Source organism: Mastomys coucha, unplaced genomic scaffold (assembly GCF_008632895.1).
Source record: "Mastomys coucha isolate ucsf_1 unplaced genomic scaffold, UCSF_Mcou_1 pScaffold23, whole genome shotgun sequence".
NCBI classification, from domain to species: domain Eukaryota; kingdom Metazoa; phylum Chordata; class Mammalia; order Rodentia; family Muridae; genus Mastomys; species Mastomys coucha.
Genome location: NW_022196906.1, coordinates 42,963,529 through 42,986,759, shown reverse-complemented (window position 1 = coordinate 42,986,759; position 23,231 = coordinate 42,963,529). Strand labels below are relative to the sequence as shown.

Genomic DNA, 23,231 nt, shown 5'->3' with positions numbered 1-23,231 from the left:
GTGATAAAACACTATGACCAAATGTCACTATGGCAACTTGGAGAGGAAAGAGGTTTTGTTTTGTTTTGTGTTTATCTTACAACTTCCAGGTCACATCCCAGCACTGAAGGAAGTCAGGGCAAGGACTCAAACAGGACAGGAACCTGAAGACAGGAGCTGATGCAGAAGCCATGGAGGAATGGGGCTCACTGGCTTACTCCTAATGTCTCTCTCCGCCTGGCTTTCTTATAGAACACAGGACCACCTGTCTAGAGGTGGCTCCACCCCCAGTGGGCTGGGTCCTCCTCTCATCAATCATCAATCAAGAAAACACCCTACAGATTTGCCTAGAGGTCAATACTACACAGGCATGTTCTTAATGAAGAGCCTTCTTCACAGATGACTCTAACTTGTGTCAAGTTAGCATAAAAACTTGAAAGCACACACACCATCCTTTGGAGGACATCCAATGTGTAAACCTTAGTGGTCCTCTTTGTGTACTGCCACCAAAGCAAAGCTGCACCCGCGTGCTGCCAGCCCAGGGCTCTCTGGTGCTGTTTTTGGTATCCTTGTCTTTTCCCCCACCTATGTTGCCCACCGAGTTGACCACACACTGTGTATGTGTGTGTAGACATATGCATGCCACAGCACATGTATGCAGGTCAGAGTACAACCGTGGCTGTTGGTTCTTTCCTTCCACTGAGTCTGAGACAGGGTCTCTCTGTAGTTCATCTCTGCAGATGCCTGGTCCTTGGGCTTTGGGGATCCTCCTCTCCCTGGCTCCATCTCACCATAGGAAAACTGTGATTACAGTGCTAGCTAGTGCATCTGGCTTTATGTGGGTTCTCGGATCCCCAGTCACATCCTCACTCTTCTGTAACAAGGGTATTACCGATTGAGCTGTATCCTCAACCCCACTCTCAAACTTTATGTTTCTCCAAGAAAGTTATAAACATGGAACCACATACACATGATCTTTGATCTTTGATACATTTTGGTCTGGTTTTGTCTTGTGACAGGTTCTCAGTATGTAGCCCATGAGGAACTTGAGTTCTTAGCAAATCCTCCTGTCTCAGCTTCCCAAGTATTGATATTATAGGCATAAATCAACATAGAAAGTTCATTTCACCTTTGTTTTATGAAGCTAGGCTTCTCTTTCTCCCTCTCCCTCTTCCCCCCTCTTCTCTCTGTCTCTTCTCTCTCTTCCCCCCCTTCCCCTCCCTCCCAAGTTTATTTAGTCCACTACAAAGAGACAAAGAGACAGTGGATGCGGCAGCCACAGATGAACTGTCCCTCCATGTCATTTCTCTGAGGCTCCCCTGCTGTGCATAATGACAATCCATTCCCTTCTGTTGCTCAGTAGTATTCTAGGTCATTGCTCTTGATTTTTCTTACTGGTTTGCCCGGCTCTCTGCCAGCAGAACCAGGGGAGAGAGAGAACAGGGTCCAGCCAAGCCTCTCGTGGCTGAGCCGGATGGTGAGTGTCATGTGAATCTCCTGCCTTCTGAAGAATAACCACCCAGAGCCACCGAGCTGGGAGTCTGTCAAAGCAGGAATTTGTTTTATTGTATCAATCTTTTCTTTATAAAGGACTGAGAGAGGAGGTAGAGTTTTTTTGCTGCGGTGAGATGATGTAGGGGGAGGTGAAAGTTGACAAAGGGTATGGGGTGATTGACAGAGCCAACAAAGTTACTCTACATCAGCAGTAGCTAGGCAAAGGCAGGCTTAAGCGGGTCATGCTGAGTCACTGCAGTACGGAAGTGACTGAGAGACAGTTTACAAAACTCGAGCCAGGCTCGGGTTTGTTCTCAAGGCCCAAACCAGGGACAAATAGGGCCTGACACTTGTTTAAAAACCCATTTTAAGCTGGGCGGTGGTGTCGCATGCCTTTAATCCCAGCACTTGGGAGGCAGAGGCAGGCAGATTTCTGAGTTTGAGGCCAGCCTGGTCTACAGAGTTAGTTCCAGGACAGCCAGGGCTACACAGAGAAACCCTGTCTCAAAAAACCAAAAAAACCAGAAAACAAAAAACAAAACAAAAAAAGCATTTTAATTAATGTTATCTCGTGGACTTACCAACGTCATGCCCTGTTGGTTTCTAGAATGTTGTTTTTATTCTTCTGTTCCTTATGTCCTTCCCTATTTCAGGTAAGACACATTTTAAATAAATATTCAAAAGAATAAGGTATTTTAAGCATTTTTAATATTTTGTTTTAGTTATTTGTGATAGGGTCTCACGTAGCTCAGGCTAGCTTTGAATTTACCATGTAGCCAAGGATGACCTTTGACTCATGATTCTTCTGTCTCTATCTTCCAAGTGCTAAGATTACAGGCATGTGCCAACACACCTGGTTTTAGGCAGTGCTGGGACTCTGAGCTATATCCCCACCATTTTATTTTCTATTGAGATGTTAGTGATAATATGTAGAATTTCCTTTTTTTTTTTATTTTTTTATTTCGAGATCAGCATTTTGCTATGTAGCCCAGGCCTGCATGCAGTTCATGATCCAGACCAGATTAGCCTGGAACTGGTGGCCATCCTCCTGTGTCACGCTTCTGAGCGCTAGGATTGATTATAGGCAAAGTGATCCATGCAGAATTCCCCTCACTCTGGAGCCAGAAACAAGAATATCAGGAGTTCAAGGCCAGTTTTGCATGGCCAGTTTAGTGCTAGTCTAAGACACAAGATTCAATCAGTCAGTCAATGGTACTCCCCAAATCCCTCCTTTCAACAACAAACATCACTTTTCTTCTTTCATTTTTTAATTTTTTGATTCATTTATCTTTATTTTACATATATGAATAGTTTGTCCTTGTGTGTGCATCACCGACGTGTCTATTATCCGTGGAGGCCAGAATAGGGCATCTGATCTCCTGGAACTGAAGTTATAGATACTTATGAACTACCATGTGGGTACCGGAAATCAAAGCCAGGCCTTCTGGAAGAGCAGGCCTAACCACTGAGCCATTCCTCCAGCCATTTCACTTTTCTCATTTTGATTTTCCCATAAGCTCATAAGAATAATAGCCTTATGATCATAGATTGTATCATTTAATTTAATGCCAGGAGCTATTCCAAACAGAAGGCAAAGTATCACTCACACTGCTAATAGATAACTCCTTTAAGGTCCCTCCTTTAAGAAGTCTCTTCTTTAATTGGTTATTGAACTAGAATTTTGAAGACTTAATTCCTCAAGACTGATGCTTCACCTGGCTAGAAGACATAGTACTCCTTTCCCCGTAGTCATTGGTGGATTATTATGACTACCCTGCTTCCCAGAGTTCAGTGAAAAGCATGACCTGAGTAAAGACACTGAATATGACAGCCATGGTGGTGTACACCTGTGACCTCAGCACTTGGGAGGCTGAGGCAGGAGGATTGCTGTGAGTATGAAGTCAGTCTGAGAGACAGAGGAAATTCTGTTTCAACAAACAAACAAACAAGTTAATGGCATACAATAAAAGCTGTCATGCAAAACCCCAGAGCAGAGGGTCAATGAAGCCCGAGAAGAGTTTAGGATGTTCTTAGCTGTTTCCTTAATTTCCCCCTTTTGATTTCATAAGATTAAAATAGAGTTGCTCAGCTTCGCCTTTGGAGGTTTACTTGCAGATGGATATAGAAAAGATAGAAGGCTGGGCTGCAGAGCTGGCTCAATGGTTAAGAGCATTGATTGCTCTTCCAGAGGTCCTGAGTTCAATTCTCAGCAACCACATGGTGGCTCACAACCATCTGAAATGGAAACCGATGGCCTCTTCTGGTGTGTCTGAAGACAGCAACAGTGTACTCATACGTAAAATAAATGTCTTTAAAAAGATATAAAGTAGTTTTCCTTTGGAACAAGCATATCAAGTTGAACTTCTATAATCTAACTCTTGCTGCCTTGGTAAAAGAAAGTAAAATCACCTGGCAGTGGTGGCGCACGCCTTTAATCCCAGCACTTGGAAGGCAGAGGCAGGTGGATTTCTGAGTTTGAGGCCAGCCTGGTCAACAGATTGAGTTCCAGGACAGCCAGGAGTACACAGAGAAACTCTGTCTCAAAAAAAACCAAAAGACAACAACAACAAAAAAAGAAAGTAAAATCAAATCATTTAGTTAAATCATTTTGTAGAATCATTTATTGTAGCTAAGGGAACACTATTAGTTTTTTTCTGAAGACATGCCAACCCCCACCATGTTATAAAGTGGTCTTATTTGTTACTAGATTAGGTTAGAATATCTCATAATTAGGTAGAGTAGATTTTCTTTTGCATATGTATATATGTTCATGTATGCAAATCTGTGTAGTGGTTCTGTGGGTACATGCAGAAGCCAGAGGGCAGCCTCACCACCATTCCTGTTTTAAAAATTATATTTTTATTTATTCACTCTGTGTGTGTGTGTGTTTCTGTGTGTGCTTATTTGAGCCACAGTGTACAAGTGAGAATTAGTTTTCTCCTGCTATTACATAGGTCCCAGGGATTGCTCTCAGACTGTCAGGCTTTGTCAGGCTTTGTGGGAAGTGTCTTTACTTGCTGAGCCATCTCATAGGCCCCTTAGCTATCATCATCAGATGCCATCCTCTTTATTTGTTTTCTTTTAAAACAGTCTCTCACTAATCTGGAACTCATCAAGTAGGCTAGCCTAGCTCACCAGTGAGCCCCGGCAAATTTTCTACTTTTGCCGTGTGTAGTCAGGCACACTTGTAATACCAGCACTTTAAAGGTAGAAACTAGAGGATAAAGAATTGAACATCGGGGCTGGCGAGATGGCTCAGCGGGTAAGAGCACTGACTGCTCTTCCAAAGGTCCTGAGTTCGGATCCCAGCAACCACATGGTGGCTCACAACCACCTGGAATGAGATCAGACGCCCTCTTCTGGTGCGTCTGAAGACAGCTACAGTGAATTGAGCGGGGCCGGAGCAAGCGGGGCCGGCAGAAGGTCCTGAGTTCAGTCCCTAGCACCCACACACATGATGGCTCATGGCCATCTGGACAGCTACAGTGTACTCATACACATAAAATAAAATAAGATAAAATAAATCTTTAAAAAAAAAAAGAATTGAACGTCATCTCATCTATATAGCAAGTTTGAGGGCAGTCTGGGGTACATGAGACCCCTGTTTCAAGAAACAACTGCAACAAAAAGTTACATCCCCTTTGAGACAGAGTTTTTCTTATAGCTGTGGCTATTCTGGAACTTGCTCTGCAGATCAGGCTGGTCTCGAACTCAGAGATCCAGCAGCTGCCTCTGCCTCCCACGTGCTGGGATTAGAAGCGTGAGTCACCATGCCCAGGTTGTTATAAGGTTTCTCATGGACAGACTTTGTTGCTTTTATTATTCCCCACCACATGCATTGTAATAAATTTTACTTCTAAGATGCTAGATCAATACTGTAAAATAGCTAGAGAATTAAAAAACAGTAATTCTAAGATTATCTCTATTGATGATTAGGGCACTCCAGAGACACTTTATAAATGTCACTAGTATATTTTGATGAGCTAGTTGCAGCTAGTTTAGATGACATTAGTTGCAGCCACACAGCAAACAGTTGTGAAGGATCTCATAAAAATCCCTCGCAGATTCTGTCCAGACTAGAACACTCCCTCTGTGAGCAGCGAACTTGCTGGATACCTCTGCCAGCAGCTGTACTGCTGGCAGCTTTGTGTCTGAATGAAAAACTCCCAGCCCGGCTCCCACCATGGCTTCTCTCCTCCCTTCTCATGTTTTGCCTCCTGTTTTGTTTATGGAAAAGCCTACAGTCTTGTCTTCGAATTTCTGAGTATTATGAGTACCTTAGGGAAATCTGATTATAGAGATAATCTACTCAACAGTGAAGAGTTCCAATTTGTTTCTATTGAGTTTTGTCAATTCCGAATCCCGGATACCTTTGTATTCCAGTCCATTGACTGGAGCCTCCCAGCCAGACGTTGAGGCATCTGTTTCCATAGTCTCCGGAACTAGGAAAGATAAATAAGAATGTGAGGGAATTATCTGTATATTTGCTAACCACCAATTTAGATCTAAATAGACTCCCTCTGTTAGGAAGACTAATGAATTCCAATTCTCGGAAATATCCTTTGCTTTTAACAAGCAAGATGGAAGGTATCAAAGAAAAAAAGAGAGGCATACAGAGGGAAGAGCTGTGAATAATGCCACCAGAGAACCAATTACGTTCACCAGCTGGCATTGGGAAACTTGTTTCTTTGACAAAAAAAAAAAGAAAGAAAAAAGAAAGAAAGAAAGGAAAAAAGATTGTTGGTTTTAGCTTCAAATTACTTTTTGACATTGTGTTCTTCAGGCCTAACTGATGAATCTTCCTAGCCACCCCCATAAGAAAGATTCCAGGACCAGAAAAAAATGTGTCAACCTCATTTCTAGGTGGAAAACAGCAAAGCAATAGGCAAGAGTGTCGGGATCCCTGGTGACCAGAGTCAGCTGGATCATGACAGCAGAAAAGAGAGAGACCCTCTTCCCAGCCATCGGATCAACAAGAGATGTTCATAGGGTGCTAGGACAGTGACAGAGAAATCAGTAAATAATGCAGGGCTTGAAATGAAGATAATGTTCCTGTGAGATCCTCAGCAGGTAAAGGAGCTTGCCTCCAAGCCTGAGGCACTGAGCTCCCTCCTCATAACCTACACAGAAGGAGAAAACCCAGTTCTCAGATGGTCCTCTGACCAGTCACACATTGGAATCTGTGTGCATCCAAACAGACACTCAGGCACACAGACACGAATGCCATTTAATAAAAAAAGTATTCCCTTGAAAACACAGTTAATAGCTTATTTCCCCTTCATATAAACTGCATTTTGGATTTCTTTTTTTTTAAAAAAAAAATTTACCTGTAGGGAATCCTCATGGATTATAACTAAGTCTAGCCGCATTTGGGTGAGTAAGGTTGGTGTATTCCAGAATCACTAGGCTCATACATTTCCCAAAGAAGTAAAGTGAGTGGTATCCCCTAATCTTGGGCTCTCAGTAGAAGACTTGAAAAAAAAAAAAAAAGAAAGAAAGAAAAAGAAAAACCCTTCCAGAACCCCTGCTGAGCCAATCTTGGCTGGGGGTCCTCACTGGCCCTTCTACAAGCTGTTCCTTGGGGAAATATTTGTGAATTCAATCTTTTCACTTTGCATACCCGCTTTAAAACCTGCCTCTCTCAAGTATCTATTTAAAGTCCATAAAAATCTGTAGAACCAGTGAGTTCAAAGCAGCCTATGCAGAGCCTGAAAAACAGGGCTGCTGGTCTGCTTGCTCTTTCTTCCTTCCCATCCTACCTAGAGATGCATATTCAGCAAGGACTCACTTTCTTGACCATAGTCAGGGGAAACTTTAATCTAAAAAGGTTATTGGGTTTCCTTTGGGTTTGGGAAGTAACTCAGCTAGGGCATGCTTGCTTAGTGTGCATGAAGCCCTGGGTTCTTTTCCTCACCCTGGCATAAACCAGGCATGGAGGTGAGTGCCTGATCCCAGCACTAGGGGGGATGGAGGCAGAGGAAGCAAACTCAGATCTTCTGCAAGAGGACTCTTAACTACTGAGCTATCTCTCCTGCTCCCTGATGAGATTGTAAAGACAGGGTCTCACATACTTTAGGCTAATCTTAAGCTACTTACATAGCAGAGGATGACTTTGATTACTGGGTCCTCCTGCCTCTGCCTTCCAAGTGATGGGACTACAGGAGTAGATGGACACACTCCACTTCAATTAGGTTTTGTTGAGCTGTGCTTTTGATAGGTTGTTTAGCAAGTCATCCATTTGCCCTAGGTTTTGCAGTTGTTCGTAGAGTCTCTCAGGAGCTTTTGTGCTTCTGTGGTATGTGTTGTAATGTCTTTGGGGCCAGGGAGATGGCTCAGTTGGTTGAACCACTTGTTCCATTCCCAGAGCTCACAGTAGAAGGCAAGAACTGACTTCAACACATGTGCCATAACATATACACACCCACCACACAACAACAATAAATAATAACAATACTCTAATGCCTTATTATTTTTTTCTAATTTTATTATTTAGGCCTTCTCTCTTTTCTATAGTGCAATTAATACTTTGTTAACTTTGTTTACCTTTATAAATTTAAAAAAATTTTAATTTTATTTGAGGTGTAGCATCAGTGTTTGCCTGCATATACATATATATATACATATATATATATATATATATACACACACATACACACACAAGTATATATGTATATCTGCATATTGTTTTTCCTCTGCAGGGTGTACAGATATGTGTATATATATGCATATATATATATATACATACATATATATGTATATATCCATGTATCACATGCATGCAGCATCCTCAGAGTTCAGAATGCTAGAACTGGATGGAAGAACAAGTTCTCTTAACTGTTGAGCCATCTCTCCAGCTCTAGCTTATTTATATTTATTTTTATACATGTGTGTGTACTTGCATGTCTTTATGTGTGCAAGTGTTTATGTAGGCCAGAAGAAGCCATCAGAGTCCTTGAAACTGTAGTCACAGGCAGTTGTGAGCTGGGACTCACAAGTTGACAAGATGTGGGTCTGGGATTCAAACACAGGTTCTCTGCAAGAGCTGCTGACCCTTAACTCCTAACTGATGACCCATACAAAACTCTTTAATTTTGATAAAAACCCCACTTTTTTTCACCTTATTTCTTCTGCTCTTGTACCTAAGATAGCTTCACCTATTTCAAAGTCACAGGGGTCTAAGTTTTCTACTCTTAGCTCGAATGTTCAGGCTTATGATCCATGTCCATCATTAATATTCGTTAGGTACTGTATGTATGAAATAACTCTTCTGCTTTAGTCCCTAAGAGCGTCTTATTTTCAGAATGTTTCTTACTGGGTTATACATGAACAATGCTGGGAAAGAAGCTTTCATTGTTGGTTCTGCTGCTGCTGTTGCAGGGGCTCTTTAAGCAAAATGTCACCAAGGTGAGAGGTGGCTCAATGGTTAGGAGCATTGGCTCTTATTCCAGAGGATCTGGGTTCATTCCTAGCACCCAAATAGTAGTTCACCATCATCTGTAATCTTAATTTTGTGGAATCCAATGACCTTTTCTGGCTTCCATGGGCACCAGGCATGAACATGGTACACAGATATACATGAAGGCAAAAGTCTCCTACACAGAAAATATTTTTTTATTAAAAAAAAAAAAATCTCTGAGTTATTGCAGACATAGGAACTCACATCTGTTGTCCTGAAAGTATAACTCACCTATATTGAGCTCATCAGTCTGTTTCATAAGCAGACAAATTTAAATATAAAGTAACCTAACAGAAATGGCTGCTTGTGTCAGCCCAGATAGCTGCCATTGAAGGATTATGAATAATATCTTGATTAGAAATAGAAGCTCGGTCTCATCTTTTCAGCTCAATGTTGGCTGAGACCTACATACCATTTTTTTGTTTGATTAATGGCAGAGTAACTAATTAGAGAGGAAAAGAGATTAGAAAATCACTCAGAATGTTAAGTGCAGTTAGAGTGCTATTTTGTCCTGGGTAATAGAGCAACATTCAAAGCTACAGGTGTGCATGATAAACAGGAACTGAGAATACTCGGGTATCGAGGAAGCTAGGTAATGTTTTTAGAATCAGCACTAGCTGGTGGGGTTTGATTTTGCTCCCTCTTAAATTGTCAGATGCATGGGGAAATTCTTTTTGCTCTGCAGGATGTACAGAATCAAAAATTAAAGACAAGCGTGTGGTACCGAGAGGTGAGTGATTCTCCGTCTCTCTCTGCATGCTATACTCCTGATCGGGATGACCAGTATTCTGAGGAAATACTGCCTTTGGTATAGTCCCCTAGCTCAGCAGAGGGCCTAGTTTATTAGAATCCATGCAAGGATGTAGCCATAGACTGGATTTCCTTCCCCTTAACACATTAAGGACTGATGAATTGTGTCGGCTCAGTAGACTTAATCTTTCTTGTTTTGATGTTTCTGGTTTGACTCTGAACAGGTTTGGAACGATGAGTTTTTGTCCTGGAACTCTAGTCTGTTTGATGAGATTCAAGAGATCTCTCTCCCTCTCAGTGCCCTCTGGGCCCCTGATATCATCATTAATGAGTTGTAAGTGTGCTGAGACGTACCTCTGTGGCCCTGGGTTGATTCACCTGTGCTCTTTACTTCCAGTCATTGCTGTTATACTTTTGTTTTCTCCAGTCACTGGGATCATCATACTATAAGGAATATTCAGGATTAAATGGCCATGAGTTGACATCATGTAAGATAAAAATTTTGGGGCTGGAGAGATGACTTAGTAGTTAAGAGTCTGTGCTGCTTTTCCTAGCACCTATATTGGGTAGTTTATAACTTCCTGTAACTTAGCTCCTGGAGATCTGATGCCCTCTTCTGCTCACCATAGGTACCTGCACTCATATGTGCATACCGTCCATATATATATATATATATACATATATATATACACATACATATATATATGTGTATATATACACATATATGGACATATATGTATGTACACACATATATGGATATATATCATTTTAAATAAATACATTTAAAAGATGTGTATTTGATTAATGGTGCTTGGAGTTCCTGTTTATGCTGTAGCTGCAGCAAGTGAGTTAAGGGATGAGACTCATCATTTCTGAACACATCCTTCAGGACCAATCATCTCATGGGAAGTATCATTCTGTCCTTTTTTTTTTTTTTCTAAGTGTAGCTTTGGGTCTCATGGTCACAACCACCTTATAGCCAATTTTGTGTATGTTCAAAATGACTAAGATCTTCCTCGTAACAGGTTCTCTTGTGTTTCCTATAGTGTGGACGTCGAAAGGTCTCCTGACCTGCCCTATGTATACGTGAACTCTTCTGGAACCATTAGAAACCATAAGCCCATCCAGGTGGTCTCTGCATGCAGTTTGCAGACATATGCTTTCCCCTTTGATATCCAGAACTGCAGCTTCACCTTTAATAGCATTCTGCACACAGGTAAATAAACCACGAGAGACACAGTCTACTGGAAACTTATGCTGTATGGGCATACATAGGTGAAATATTAACTTCAGATCTATATTTTATTCTTACACATAATTGATCATTTGAAAATAAACCTCAGGGGCTAGAGAGATGGCTCAGTGGTTAAGAGTACTGGCTGCTCTTCCAGAGGACTTGGGATTAGTTCCCAGAACCCACCTGGCAGGTCACAACTGTAACTCCTGTTCCAGGAGATCTGACACTCTCACACAGACGTACATGCAGGCAAATCACCAATGTACATAAAATAAAACAAATTATAAAAATACACCTCAGCTGGATGTGGTAGCACATGCTTGAAATCCCAGCACTTTGGAGTAGAGGCTGGAGGATTAAAAACAAAACACAAAAACAAAAACCTCTCGATGCAGTGGGTTTTTCTAGAATTCATACAAGGCACAGTGTTATAACCTGTTAATCTGTCAATATGATATCAGCATTCTATCACCACTGAGATTGTTCTAAAAGTCACAAGACATGTTTCATACACTGTGGAGAACAGGCTACAATCTCTAAATTCATAGTTTCATAAAAATTAGAAATATTTTTGTTCCCTACCTCTACTCTCTAACTCAAATACTGGTAATACCAGGAATGTGGGTCAGGATAAAAGGAAGGGCTAAAACTGGGAGTTGGGAAAGTGGTGGTGCTGGCCCCATTTCTCTCCCAGGATGTCCATTGTTTCCATTGGCTTTTAGTGGAAGACATAGACCTGGACTTCCTGAGGAACAGAGAAGACATCGAAAACGACAAAAAGACTTTTCTGAATGACAGTGAATGGCAGCTTCTCTCTGTGTCCTCTACTTACCTCATCCGGCAGAGCAGCGCTGGAGACTTCGCACAGATTCAGTTCAATGTAGGTTCTCCTTCCCACCTGTTACTGGAGTCTCTGCAGCCCTTGGCCTTCTCTATTGAGCTGTGGGATTTGCTTGATAACAGGCCCTCATTACCACCTGAGGACTGCATGCTGTGATGGCTCTGCCCATCTGTCTGTGCACCAGGATCTACGACTAGAGATCCTGAGCCTTGGTAGCACAGGATCTTCTGTAACCTTCTACAGGGGAATGGGAGAGAACAGTGTACAGATTCCAGAGCTCTGGCCCATCTTACAGCAGAAACCGTCAAACCTTTTGGCTTATACAAACATTATCATTTTTAATCACCACTGAGAATAAAACCCAAAGCAATCTACACACCATCAGCATTACAACAAATTGGGGAAAAAGAACAAAAACAAAAACAGAAAGCTCTCTCATCAATATAATTGTCCCATTTCTAATTGAGAAAAATATCAATTAATTTTAGAAGCAGATGCACAAAATGGTCATATTACTAAGCCGAATATCTGAAGGCATGAGCAGATAGTCATCTGCATGGCCCCCAGAGACCAAGAGTAGAGCTGGGGATGTAGCTCCATTGGTAGCTTACACGGATCCCACTGGCCACATAAACCAAGATTGGTGACACACACCTGGGATGCCAGCACTGGGAAGGTGGAGGCCAGAGGATTAGGATTGATTTTTGAGGCCAGCCTGGGCTACATGAGATCCTATTTCAAAAAAAAAAAAAAAGAAGGAAAGTGTAATAAGACAGAGGAAGGAATTAAAAGAGGGAAGGAGGAAGGAGAAAAACAAGAGAAAGAAAAAAGAGATAGATAGAAGATAGATAGATAGATAGATAGATAGATAGACAGACAGACAGATATACAGACAGAAAGAAACAGAGCAGGCAAACTACTAGTGGCTTCCAGGTTAAAGGAACAACTGCAGACCAGAGCATGCAGCGGCCATGCTAACATGATGCTTTGATCCATCCCTGGGAGTACTCTTGGCCAAACTCTTCCCAGGGAATGTTGTCTGTCTTGAGGGGCTGGGAGGAGGACAGTGGTGCCCACCACTTTTCCTGCAGAGCTTCTGCTTCTCTGGCTTTCCTAGCAAACCCCCTTGTCATGATCACGGGCAGGTTCACACGACCACATATAGACTCACCGTGCTAGGGTTTGGCAGAGGACCCTGCTTTGCTGCACAAAGTGAAGGTGCCATTTGTGACAGGGTGGGAAGGTGGTATTCATACCAAGGAATGAATCCAGTTGGAAAACAGAGACTGCAAACAGGTCAGGAGTGCAGATGGCGTAGCTTCCTCCAGAAACAGGCCTTGGCAATGAGGAGGTGCCTGGGGGACCAGGCTAAACACAGATGCAAAGAGTCAAGAGTAAGATTAATCGTGACTGAGGGCATGACTGGCCTTCATTGATTGAAAGGTGTATGTTTTCTAGAAAAATGTCTATCAAACCTGGGCCTTAAAGCACTGGGGTTTGAGCCTCCCTCATGGCCACCCCTATGGAATAGGCAGCCTATTACAACACGTGCTCATGGAGCAGGAGATTCTGGACCAGAGTTCTGTCTGATTCAGAGTTTAACGACGTGTCCATTGTGTGCCCACTCTCACTTCTTTGTTTTGTGATCCCAGGGCTCGAACAAGGGCCTCTCTCGTGCCAGGCGGGCACTTTACTACTGACCACATCCCCAGTTCCTATCCACTCACTTTCAGTAAGAAAAAGAGTAGGGGGAAGAACGCCTTTTTTTTTTTTTTTTTTAAATTTCAATGAGTTTCTTGGCTAAGAGTAAACACCTCATTAATTTTAAAGATATCAGCCTGCAAACATTATTAATGCAGCCCAAATAATGGAGAACATTAAAGGGAAATGTGAGGGAATGGCACGTGCAAGGTGGAACCAGTCACCTACCAAGCCCTCCACGGAGTGCTGCACACACCATTACCTGCACTGCACGGAGACAGGCCAAGGCAAGAAGCAGCAGGTAAATGGGAGTATGTGTGAGTGTGTTTGTGTGTATATGCCCCCATGTTTGTTCTCTCTCCCTCCAATTACATGTCATTCTTTCCCCTAAATATTAGCTTGTCTTTTTGAGAGCAGCAGGTTCTGTCTGCTTCATGGGAGGTGTCCCTCCCTATAGAAACCATGGTCCAATTCCTTTGCCCTCTTCTTCATCCTTACGTGAAGAGAAGGCTCTGTAATGGTGTTCCCAAGACTTTGTCCTGGAAGAAGGGACACATGCATTTGATTTCATGGCCTGGAAGGTTTTTTTCCAAGGTGCCTTTGCCCTTGGGGCTGAAGGTGGGTTACCTGGCAAGGCTGGCTTCCATCTGATTCTCTGGAACTGATTCCCCAAAGAATCCATAGTAAATTTGCACATCATATCAACCAGACTCAGAAGTGATCCTGCAGCTTTGGAAGGACTTACATGTTCCAGCACCCTCACTGGTTTCCATCCCCCAACCTCCATCCTTCCTCTGTGGTTGCCATGTGTCCCAGGCCTGGCTTCATTGTTCTCTAATACCATGTAAGACATTCTGAATTTAGCATCCAAGGCATCCTGGTGTCATACAAAAGCTCCTGGCCAGTACTGTAGTATTTGCAGTCCAACTCTGTGCTGAGAGTGGACTTCTTGGTGTCCTGACAGCAAAGGACCATCTTCCTGTTAATCTAATCACTCAGTGTGTCCAGGCAGAGCTAGGGACAGTTGGAACAAGCAAGAGAGACAAAATGTCCCATCTCTTCAAAATGTACCATCTTGCCACACACACACACACACACACACACACACACACACACACACACACACACAGGGTTACTGTTTATCTGGCATCAAGTGCTCTGGATGCTGTTAGCTCCAGAGAGCACAATCAGAGCCTAATGCTGGGACACATACTGCTTATCACAGGGCACCGCAGCCACTTTAGAATCCAGCTACATTCCACAGGGGGCCCAGACAAAGCTCTTCTGTCTGCAAGGATTTTTGTGTACAGCCTGGGACCCAATCCAACAGCCATGGGAGAGGAGATTGCTTCCAATACATATTGGAGGTGCTGGTTTCCAGAACACAGCAGGATGGACATTTGATTTCTGTATGACCTTGCAAAGAGTGGGCAGAGGTGGGAAGAAAGTAGAGAAGTCATTTTGGATGGAAAGGGACTCAGCAGGCAAAGTAAACTCACATAGGACTGCGGAAATGAAAAGGAGATTAGGGAAAGAGAGATGCCTTGCTCACTCTCTTTTTTCTATTGTGGTTTTCATGCCTTTTCTAGAGAAAGGTGATCTTGTTGAGATGTCCATTGGATATTTCAAACTTAGGATCCAAGGCATTCTCACATCCTTCAAAAGCTCTTGAATGATAATGTGACTAAGGCTCATACTTGACAGGTTGGCCTTCTCAGGAGGAGGTGGGAGGGAGGAGGTAGGGGCGGAGTCTTAGGCTCTGGAATCTTTCTTTCTTTCTTTCTTTCTTTCTTTTTTTAAAGATTTATTTATTAATTATATGTAAGTACACTGTAGCTGTCTTCAGACACTTTTTCTTCTTGCTCTGGCCCCACGGGCTCGCTGTAGCTGTCTTCAGACACACCAGAAGAGGGCATCAGATCTCATTACAGATGGTTGTGAGCCACCATGTGGTTGCTGGGATTTGAACTCAGGACCTTCGGAAGAGCAGTCGGCGCTCTTAACCACTGAGCCATCTCTCCAGCCCCTCTGGAGTCTTTCTAGGGATACTCAACTAATACAGGAATCACAAACTTTCAAATTAATCCAGCCCAACCCATAGTCTACATCCCCAAAGTGCCTCACTTAAGTGGCAGCAACTTTCCCATTCTTTCCGAACTGGAAGGACTTGGAAGGGGAGGTAAATGGGCTTCTGTATGAGGCGTGAGTCTGGGCGTCAAAATTCCAAGTATGTCATAAAGACGGTCATGCAAAATTGACTACTGGTGGGGTCTACCATCAAGGAGGCAATTAGAGGCTAACCTTGGGGCCTATTCCATCTCCAAGGAGCTCTCCACACACACATTCTGAATTAGATTGATCTCTTTCATTAACATCAATAGGCTCCAAATACCTTTGTGTACTTATTATTACCTGGCTTTAATGGATAATGAAATTGTGGCATAATATTGCTAACACCTGAAGGGTGTCTAATGGAGAATACGGACTGAAACTAAAGTGCTTTTTCTTCCTTTTCTGTGGAATTTAAAGGCACCAGCTCCTTTAGTCCATTAGGAATGATGAGCTCTAGGTAGGGCAGACTTACAGAGAATAGTGTCATACTGAGCAGGTGGCACATTCCCCTTGCAGAAGCAGGAGTCACTGGTTCTTATGTGATTTATGAGAGGAGGTCCATATGAAGATGGACCCCAGTGGGATGCCCCTAGTTGGACTAATGTCACACCCCATTCTGTTGGAACTAAAGGCAGCATCAGTAACAGACTCTGATGTAGTTCAGTGAACATCTGTCTTCTCAGGCTCAATGATCATTGGAATTTGATCTCTGATGCCAGGGTAAATTACTGTGACCAAAAGCTACTTGGGGAGGGAAGGGTTTATTTGGCTCACGTTTCCAGGTTATACTCTATCATCAAAAGAAGTTAAGGTAAGAATGCAAGGCAGGAACCTAAAGCAGAAACCCCAGAGGAACAGTGCTTGCACTCCGGCTTGCTCATTCCTAGGCTCATGCTTGGCTAGCCTTCTTATACTGCCCAGGACCACTTGCCTAGGGATGGTGCCACCCACAATGGGCAGGGCCCTTCTGCATCAATTAATAACCAAGACAATCTCTGAAAGACAGATCCAGAAACCAATCTTATCTAGACGGTTCCTCAATCAAGGTTTTTCTCCCAGATAACTCTAGGCTGTATCAAATTGTCAGTTATAGCTATCTAGGACAATGCCAGGCAGATAAGGCTCAGAGAGGAATAAGAAAGGCCCAGGTTCTTGGTGTCTAATCTAGTCATCAAAAATCTGCCCAAGGAGGTATAGCTCAGTTACAGGGTATTGGTCTAGCATGCAGGAAGCCCTAGGCTCAGGCCCCAGCACCACGTAAGACAGCACCTAAGCTTAGGAAGAAGTCTTCATTTATCATCACGTAAATGAGAGAGGGACTCTGGTCTTGGTTTTGGTTCATTTTGGAACAAGGCTCTTTTCTGCTTACAGACTCACCAGCCACCAAAGTCTGGCTCCTGAACTCAGAAGAACAGGCAAGAGCGGGGACTAGTCCTGCTCATGGCACTAAGTCTCTAGTACTTACGGTAGCTTGTCAGCGATCTCTTCATGCTCAATTTTTGCTGAACAAAGAAAAAGCTTGTGATCAACTGAGATCACAACACACATTTCAGAAAACAATAATAAAATTAGAGGCTTGGTTTTTTCTTATTTCATTTTTTTTGAAGGCTGTACCAGGCCGATAGGAGAGCATTAACTTAAACCTCAGGAGGCATTGACTCTAAAGCAAAGAGCAAAGTTGGTCCTTTGTTCTCGAAGAAACCCCAAACTGTGGCACTTAGGAATGGTCGCATCTTTGCTAAGGACAGAATAAATTAGAACCTTCTAGAAGGCATAGTCAGCTTTCCAGGTCCCCCCCGCCCCCGAGACTGGGTTTCTCTGTACAGCCTTGACTGTCCTGGAACTCACTCTGTAGACCAGGCTGGCCTCGAACTCAGAAATCCACATGCCTCTGCCTCCCAAGTGCTGAGATTAAAGGCATGTGCCACCACTGCCTGGCTTAGCTTTCCAGTTTTGTAAGATGGATGGAAATAGGAAATTTTCTTTGTTTTATGCTAATCACCTAACGGGATACCTGTGTCTTTCTGCTTTCAGCCTCTACTGAGACCCACTAAAGATCCTTCTGAGTTCAGGACCATGTGTATACATGTAAAGGTCAAAAGCCCATGAACTTTACATGTCTTCTCCCTCTGTCCCAGACAGAGTGGGGACCTCTGGCCTGTTAAATCTATAGTTCCTTGGAAACCAGGGTCTTCGAGGAACCACACCACTCACTGGCCTTTGGGTTTAGCCTAGATTTATGTTTTCTGTCTGCATCTGGGTGGAGGGGAATCGTCTTTACCTGTGCTAATTACATCAGAACTTGATTTACAAGGACAGGAGCTCAATTGTACCTGGGATGTTTGGCAAGGCAAAAGCATCCTGCTTCTTTAAAAGGAAGGGGGAGGCGCCAAGGAAATAGTTCAGCTAGTACACCGCTTGACTTGTAAACAAGAGTACCCGAGTTCAATCCCCAGAACATGAAAAGCTGGTGTGGTGGTGTGTGCTTGTAATCTCAGCACTGGGGAGGTAGAGACAGGCAGCTTGGCCTACTTACAAAGTTTCAAGCCAATGACACATGGTTCCTTGGGAATAACACCTAAACTTGCTCTCTGGCCTCCACATGCACATATTCATGTGTACACACATACACATATACATACATACATACATACATACATACATACATACATACATACGAAAGTAAGAAGAAATCAAGTCAGGGAGAGCCTGACTGTCGCACACAGGATCACACAGGTTTACATACATAAGCTCTGTTTCCTTGACTACAGATCTGGGTCCTTCCCACTTAACCGAAATGCCTTGTGCTTGTCTTTAGGGTGACACTCACAGACTTTTCTCCCACCTCATGCAATCTCTGCCATGAAGTTCTTTTCAGGGTGATCCTACTTCTTCCCTCCACCGGAGCAGATATGATCCCTCCATCCCCCACTCTGTGAGGCCAGATCACCAGCATCCCAGGCTGCATCACAACACAAAGCCCTCTGGGCCTCTGGGCACTCAATGTTCTCCCTCCCAACACTATCTCTCACAGCTACCTCATCACAGCCCAGCAGAGATGCAGGTTGATGATGGTTCATTGTGGGTTTTGTTCTTGTTGACTGCACTTTGATAGAAATGTGTTTTAACCGAATTATTGCAAAGCAAGGTGTGTTACACTGGTATAGATATTTGCAGCCCATTATGTTTAATGTGGAAGACAACAGCCAGACTACAATCCACCAAACAACTCTGGCCTGCCAAGCTCCACTGAATCGGGACATGTTCCCAGTTCCGATGGCTAGGGAGTCTCAGCTCTCATCAACAAGGTGTGTGGTGGGCTCCCCTAGACAACCTTCCCCGGCCCCCCGCCCCTATCACCGACTGGCCTCTATACCTCCTCTGTGTTTGTGCTCATTTCTTTGTATTTTTCTCCCAGAGTAGTCCTGTCTTCTCTCTGATGTCTGGGGAGAACCTGATTTGTAGCTAGGCTGTAGCTGATGAACACCAGAAATCAGAAAATGTGGGGTTACATTACAGCTCAGCCACTGACTCAACTTACTTAAGAGTGCAGTACTTCAAAAATCTATGAGATGGAGGGTGTTATCTACCCTACATGTTAAAATAAGAAGAAAACAAATAATGTAACAGATGTAAAAGCATCCAGCACATGACCTAACACGTAGAAAGCAGTCAAGTGTCCCATTGTCTGGCAAATGAGCTTCTGGTTTACTTAGATGCCCTGTTTCAGGCAACAACTCAGAGAATGATAGAGGAGGGCACCTGACATCCTGCTCTGGTTTCTGCATGTATCTGCATGGACATGCATCTGTGCACATATGCACACACAACAGCATTGTTAGGTATATTGAAAATTTACCTTTTCATCTTTTTGAACCACAAAATAGCCGTGTGTGTGTGTGTGTGTGTGTGTGTGTGTGTGTGTGTGTGTGTGTATCTGTGTCTGTGTGTGTGCGTGCATATGTGTCATTTGAGACAGGGTCTTGTTATGAAGTCCAGGCTGGCTTCCAACAAGTAGCAAACCTCTCCTGTTTCAGCTCCCTAATTTCTGAGATTATAGGCATTTACCAGCACATCCAGCTGCCTCAAACTCATCCCTACCATAAACTACATAGCTGTTTTTTTTATTACACATGAGGAGTGGGACTTAAGTGACACGTGCTCAGCCAAGTGTTAGGTCTTCTGCTTAGACTGGAAAGCTCCCTTGTTCCCTGCCAGGTAGTGATTCGCAGATGTCCATTGGCCTATGTTGTGAGCCTCTTGATACCCAGCATCTTCCTGATGCTCGTGGACCTGGGAAGCTTCTACTTGCCCCCCAACTGCCGTGCAAGAATTGTGTTCAAGACCAATGTGCTGGTGGGCTATACAGTCTTCAGGGTCAACATGTCTGACGAGGTGCCAAGAAGTGCAGGATGCACATCTCTGATTGGTAAGCAGCCTCAATGTCACCTGACACCCCCCTAGACCACTCCTGGCCAAGATCTGCACGTCTGATGGAAGCCTACTGCTAACCCCTTTTCTCTGTTCTGGTCCTTCCGCAGGGGTCTTCTTTACTGTCTGCATGGCCCTCTTGGTTCTCAGTTTATCCAAATCCATCTTGTTGATCAAATTCCTCTATGAGGAGCAGCACAGTGAGCAAGAACGGCCTCTTATGTGCTTTCGAGGGGACTCTGATGCAGATGAGTCTAGATTGTACCTCAGTGCTCCCTGTGCTGAGGCCACAGGTTTGTGAGAAACCTTGAGACCCCGTCCTACTTGCTTTGTTATGCTGAGTACCTGGTCCCACTGAGGGAGCATCGGGCTATGTCTGGACTGAGTGAATGATGGGAAACGAGTGCTTTTCAGCCCCTGCTCTGTGTTTGAGATTGCCTCTTCAAAGTGAAGGCTACTTCCTGCTGGAGGTCATTTTAGCTTGAAAATCAGGTTGCCTGTCACCTCTAGCTAGCTTCATTTCCACAGGTGTGGCTGAGCCATGAACTCAAAAGTTGTGGAATTCCAGCACATAAGCACACACCCACTCCCCCTGACACACATACACCACACACATCCCACTATACACACACCACACACAGACTACACACAAAGATGGGGAAGGAAGAGGAATAGTTGGGTTCTGGGTGCTTTGTATAAAGAACTTTAAGAATCATCCTACCTCAGGAAATCTAGATAGATGCAGCCTCCACATACCCCTGGACACAGCGCAGCTCTGCCATGTTTCCTTGGGCTTTCCCTCAGCCTAGCTGTGCCGCTTCTAATCAGGTAGGGTGAGAGTCCCCCAACTCCAGCAAAGACTTTTTCCTTAAAGAATAAGACCAGTTAGCTCCTGGTTCATCAGAGTGTTTCCCTCTGTCACACAGAGTCCCCAGTCCGTCAGGAGCACCGGGTCCCATCAGATACTCTGAAGGATTTCTGGTTCCAGCTTCAATCCATCAACAATTCTCTCCGAACCCGGGATCAGGTTTACCAGAAGGAGGTCGAGTGGCTCTCCATCCTGTACCACTTTGATCAGCTGCTTTTCCGAATCTACCTTGCCGTGCTGGGGCTCTATACCGTCACCTTATGCTCTCTCTGGGCACTGTGGAGCAGAATATGACAATGGAGACTGCTGGTCTCACTTGATATGGGGCACAACATGTAGGGAAAGCTGAACAGTATTTGAAGAAGAAGGGGTGGCTAGCCTCCAGGACGCTATTGTCTCTTTTCAGTGACTACAGAGACAAGCATCTTATTGGCTAGTGACCAAACCAGTAAATGTATGTGTTCCTAATAAAGATGTGTAAACAGAACAGAGTATACAGCAACAAGCAAGCTTTCACTCTCCCCGAGCCATCAGCAACTGCATACACTTGGGTTTAAGAAAAAAAAAAAAAGTTTGTTTTTAGATTTTTGAAGCTGGGTCTCTCATAGTCCAGGCTAACCTTAAACCCCTGATATCCCAGCCTCTACCTTCTGAGTGCTGAGATTGCATGTATTGTGCCACCATGCCCAGCTCCATTTGATATATTCTGCTTCAACAGTCTATATGTCAGCTTGGCTTAAGCCCTGCTCAACCTAGCTTAAATCTCCAGGATCATCAATACACGGCTATCTCAATTCTGTCTTTGGTCTCATGTTGTCTTATATCCTTCTCCCCTTAAATACTTGGTAGCCTCTTTAATGTATGTGTGCATATGAGGAGGAAGAGGGACAGACAGAAAGACAGACAGAGATTACCTAATAGGCCATATGCTTTTGCCCCCCCACCCCCACCCGATGCTGAGCCTGGTTCTATCACTGTTAATTTAGGAGACCTCAGACTTCACTTCCGTTTGCCTTATTTAAAGCAGGGGCTGTTAATATTTACTCTCTCCATATCATAGAATTATGAGGGGAAAATCAAGCCAAATAGCTCAATGGCATCTTGAAAAGTGCATAAATGATGATGAAAATAAATTTGAGACTTGCCTGTTATCAGCAGAGAAGGATTCTGGTCTGAGTCTTTGGTGTGAGTGCGGGCTTCCAGTTTCCTGATTGCTCCTTCTGCTTCCCTCTACACCTAGCTCAGGTCCCTAGAGTTCTACATGTGGGGACTCTGAAGCAATAATCACAAAGCATTTCATTCTAGCTCACTGCTTGATGGACAAGTGTCTGATGTCCCAAGTTAGAGGGGAAAAAAATCCACCCAATGTCAGACATTCCGTTCCCTGGACATCCACATCTCTACCCATCACTGAGGGTGGTCAGACATCCAGTTTCCTGGGCATCCACATTTCTACCCATCACTGAGGGTGGTCCTCAGGAGGCCAGTGGGCAGAACGACACAGCAAGGCTTAGAGACATTATCCATCCTGGTGCTTCCAGCACAGGCCATGAAAGTCCAAAGCTGTTTTCTAGAAACCTATTCCAGGACTAAAATTGCCTTTAAAAAAAAATCTGCCCTCCTATCCCCACCCTGAAGAAAAAGAATTTAAATTCCAACAGCCTTTACCTGCACCCCCTCTTTCATTACCTCCCAGTTAGTGCTCAACGCCAATTGTCCATGAAATTCCACTGCTGCCGTTAATGAAATGGGAAACACAAAAAGTTTGTGAACAGGAAGCGTCCATGCAAACTCCACCTGTTTCCTTCTTCACTTCCTCCTTTTTACCACTGGCCTCCTCTGCCTCTATGGTGTTGTTAACCTCTACATTGATCCTGACCTTCTCCACTTCCTCCTCTGTTATCAGAGGGGGTGGTCAGAAAGGCATGGCTGTGGCATTTCCTCCTTCCTAAACTGGAGGAAGTCAGAGCCAGGAGGTCTGGTCCATCATTGTTTACCCAGGGGAACTTGAACTTCATTTCTCAGACCACAATTTGACTTACTTGAAATTGATGCTATAAATATTTACTATCTCCATGTCACAGACTTCTGAGAGCAAAATGAAACAACTTAATGACATTTCAAAAAGTCAATAAGAGATGACAATATAAACAGGGGACTGTCTGCTATCGAGAGAGAGAGAGAGAGAGAGAGAGAGAGAGAGAGAGAGAGAGAGAGAGAGAGAGAGAGAGGTTCTGGCCTAGAGCTTTTGGTGTGGGGTCTGATTTCCAGCATCTCTATCAACATTCAAGTATGCACTCAGCTTCTCCCAAGGGAGTGAGTGGCCTCATTATAGGATCTAAGGTTCAAGGGCTGATGCCAT

General features: G+C 43.8%; 1 protein-coding gene across 1 annotated transcript in view; it reads left to right on the top strand.

Annotated features, from left to right (window-relative positions):
- The window catches only part of Htr3b (5-hydroxytryptamine receptor 3B), a 28,903-nt gene extending 7,252 nt beyond the window's left edge, over positions 1-21,651 (top strand). Inside the window, exons 3-9 of the mRNA XM_031343816.1 lie at positions 9,615-9,659; positions 9,904-10,013; positions 10,726-10,895; positions 11,639-11,796; positions 19,789-19,999; positions 20,112-20,294; positions 20,928-21,651. Of these exons, the coding sequence (XP_031199676.1) occupies positions 9,615-9,659; positions 9,904-10,013; positions 10,726-10,895; positions 11,639-11,796; positions 19,789-19,999; positions 20,112-20,294; positions 20,928-21,163 (1,113 nt within the window). The 3' untranslated portion in view covers positions 21,164-21,651. The remainder of the gene's footprint in view (positions 1-9,614; positions 9,660-9,903; positions 10,014-10,725; positions 10,896-11,638; positions 11,797-19,788; positions 20,000-20,111; positions 20,295-20,927) is intronic.
- Positions 21,652-23,231: the final 1,580 nt, after the last annotated feature.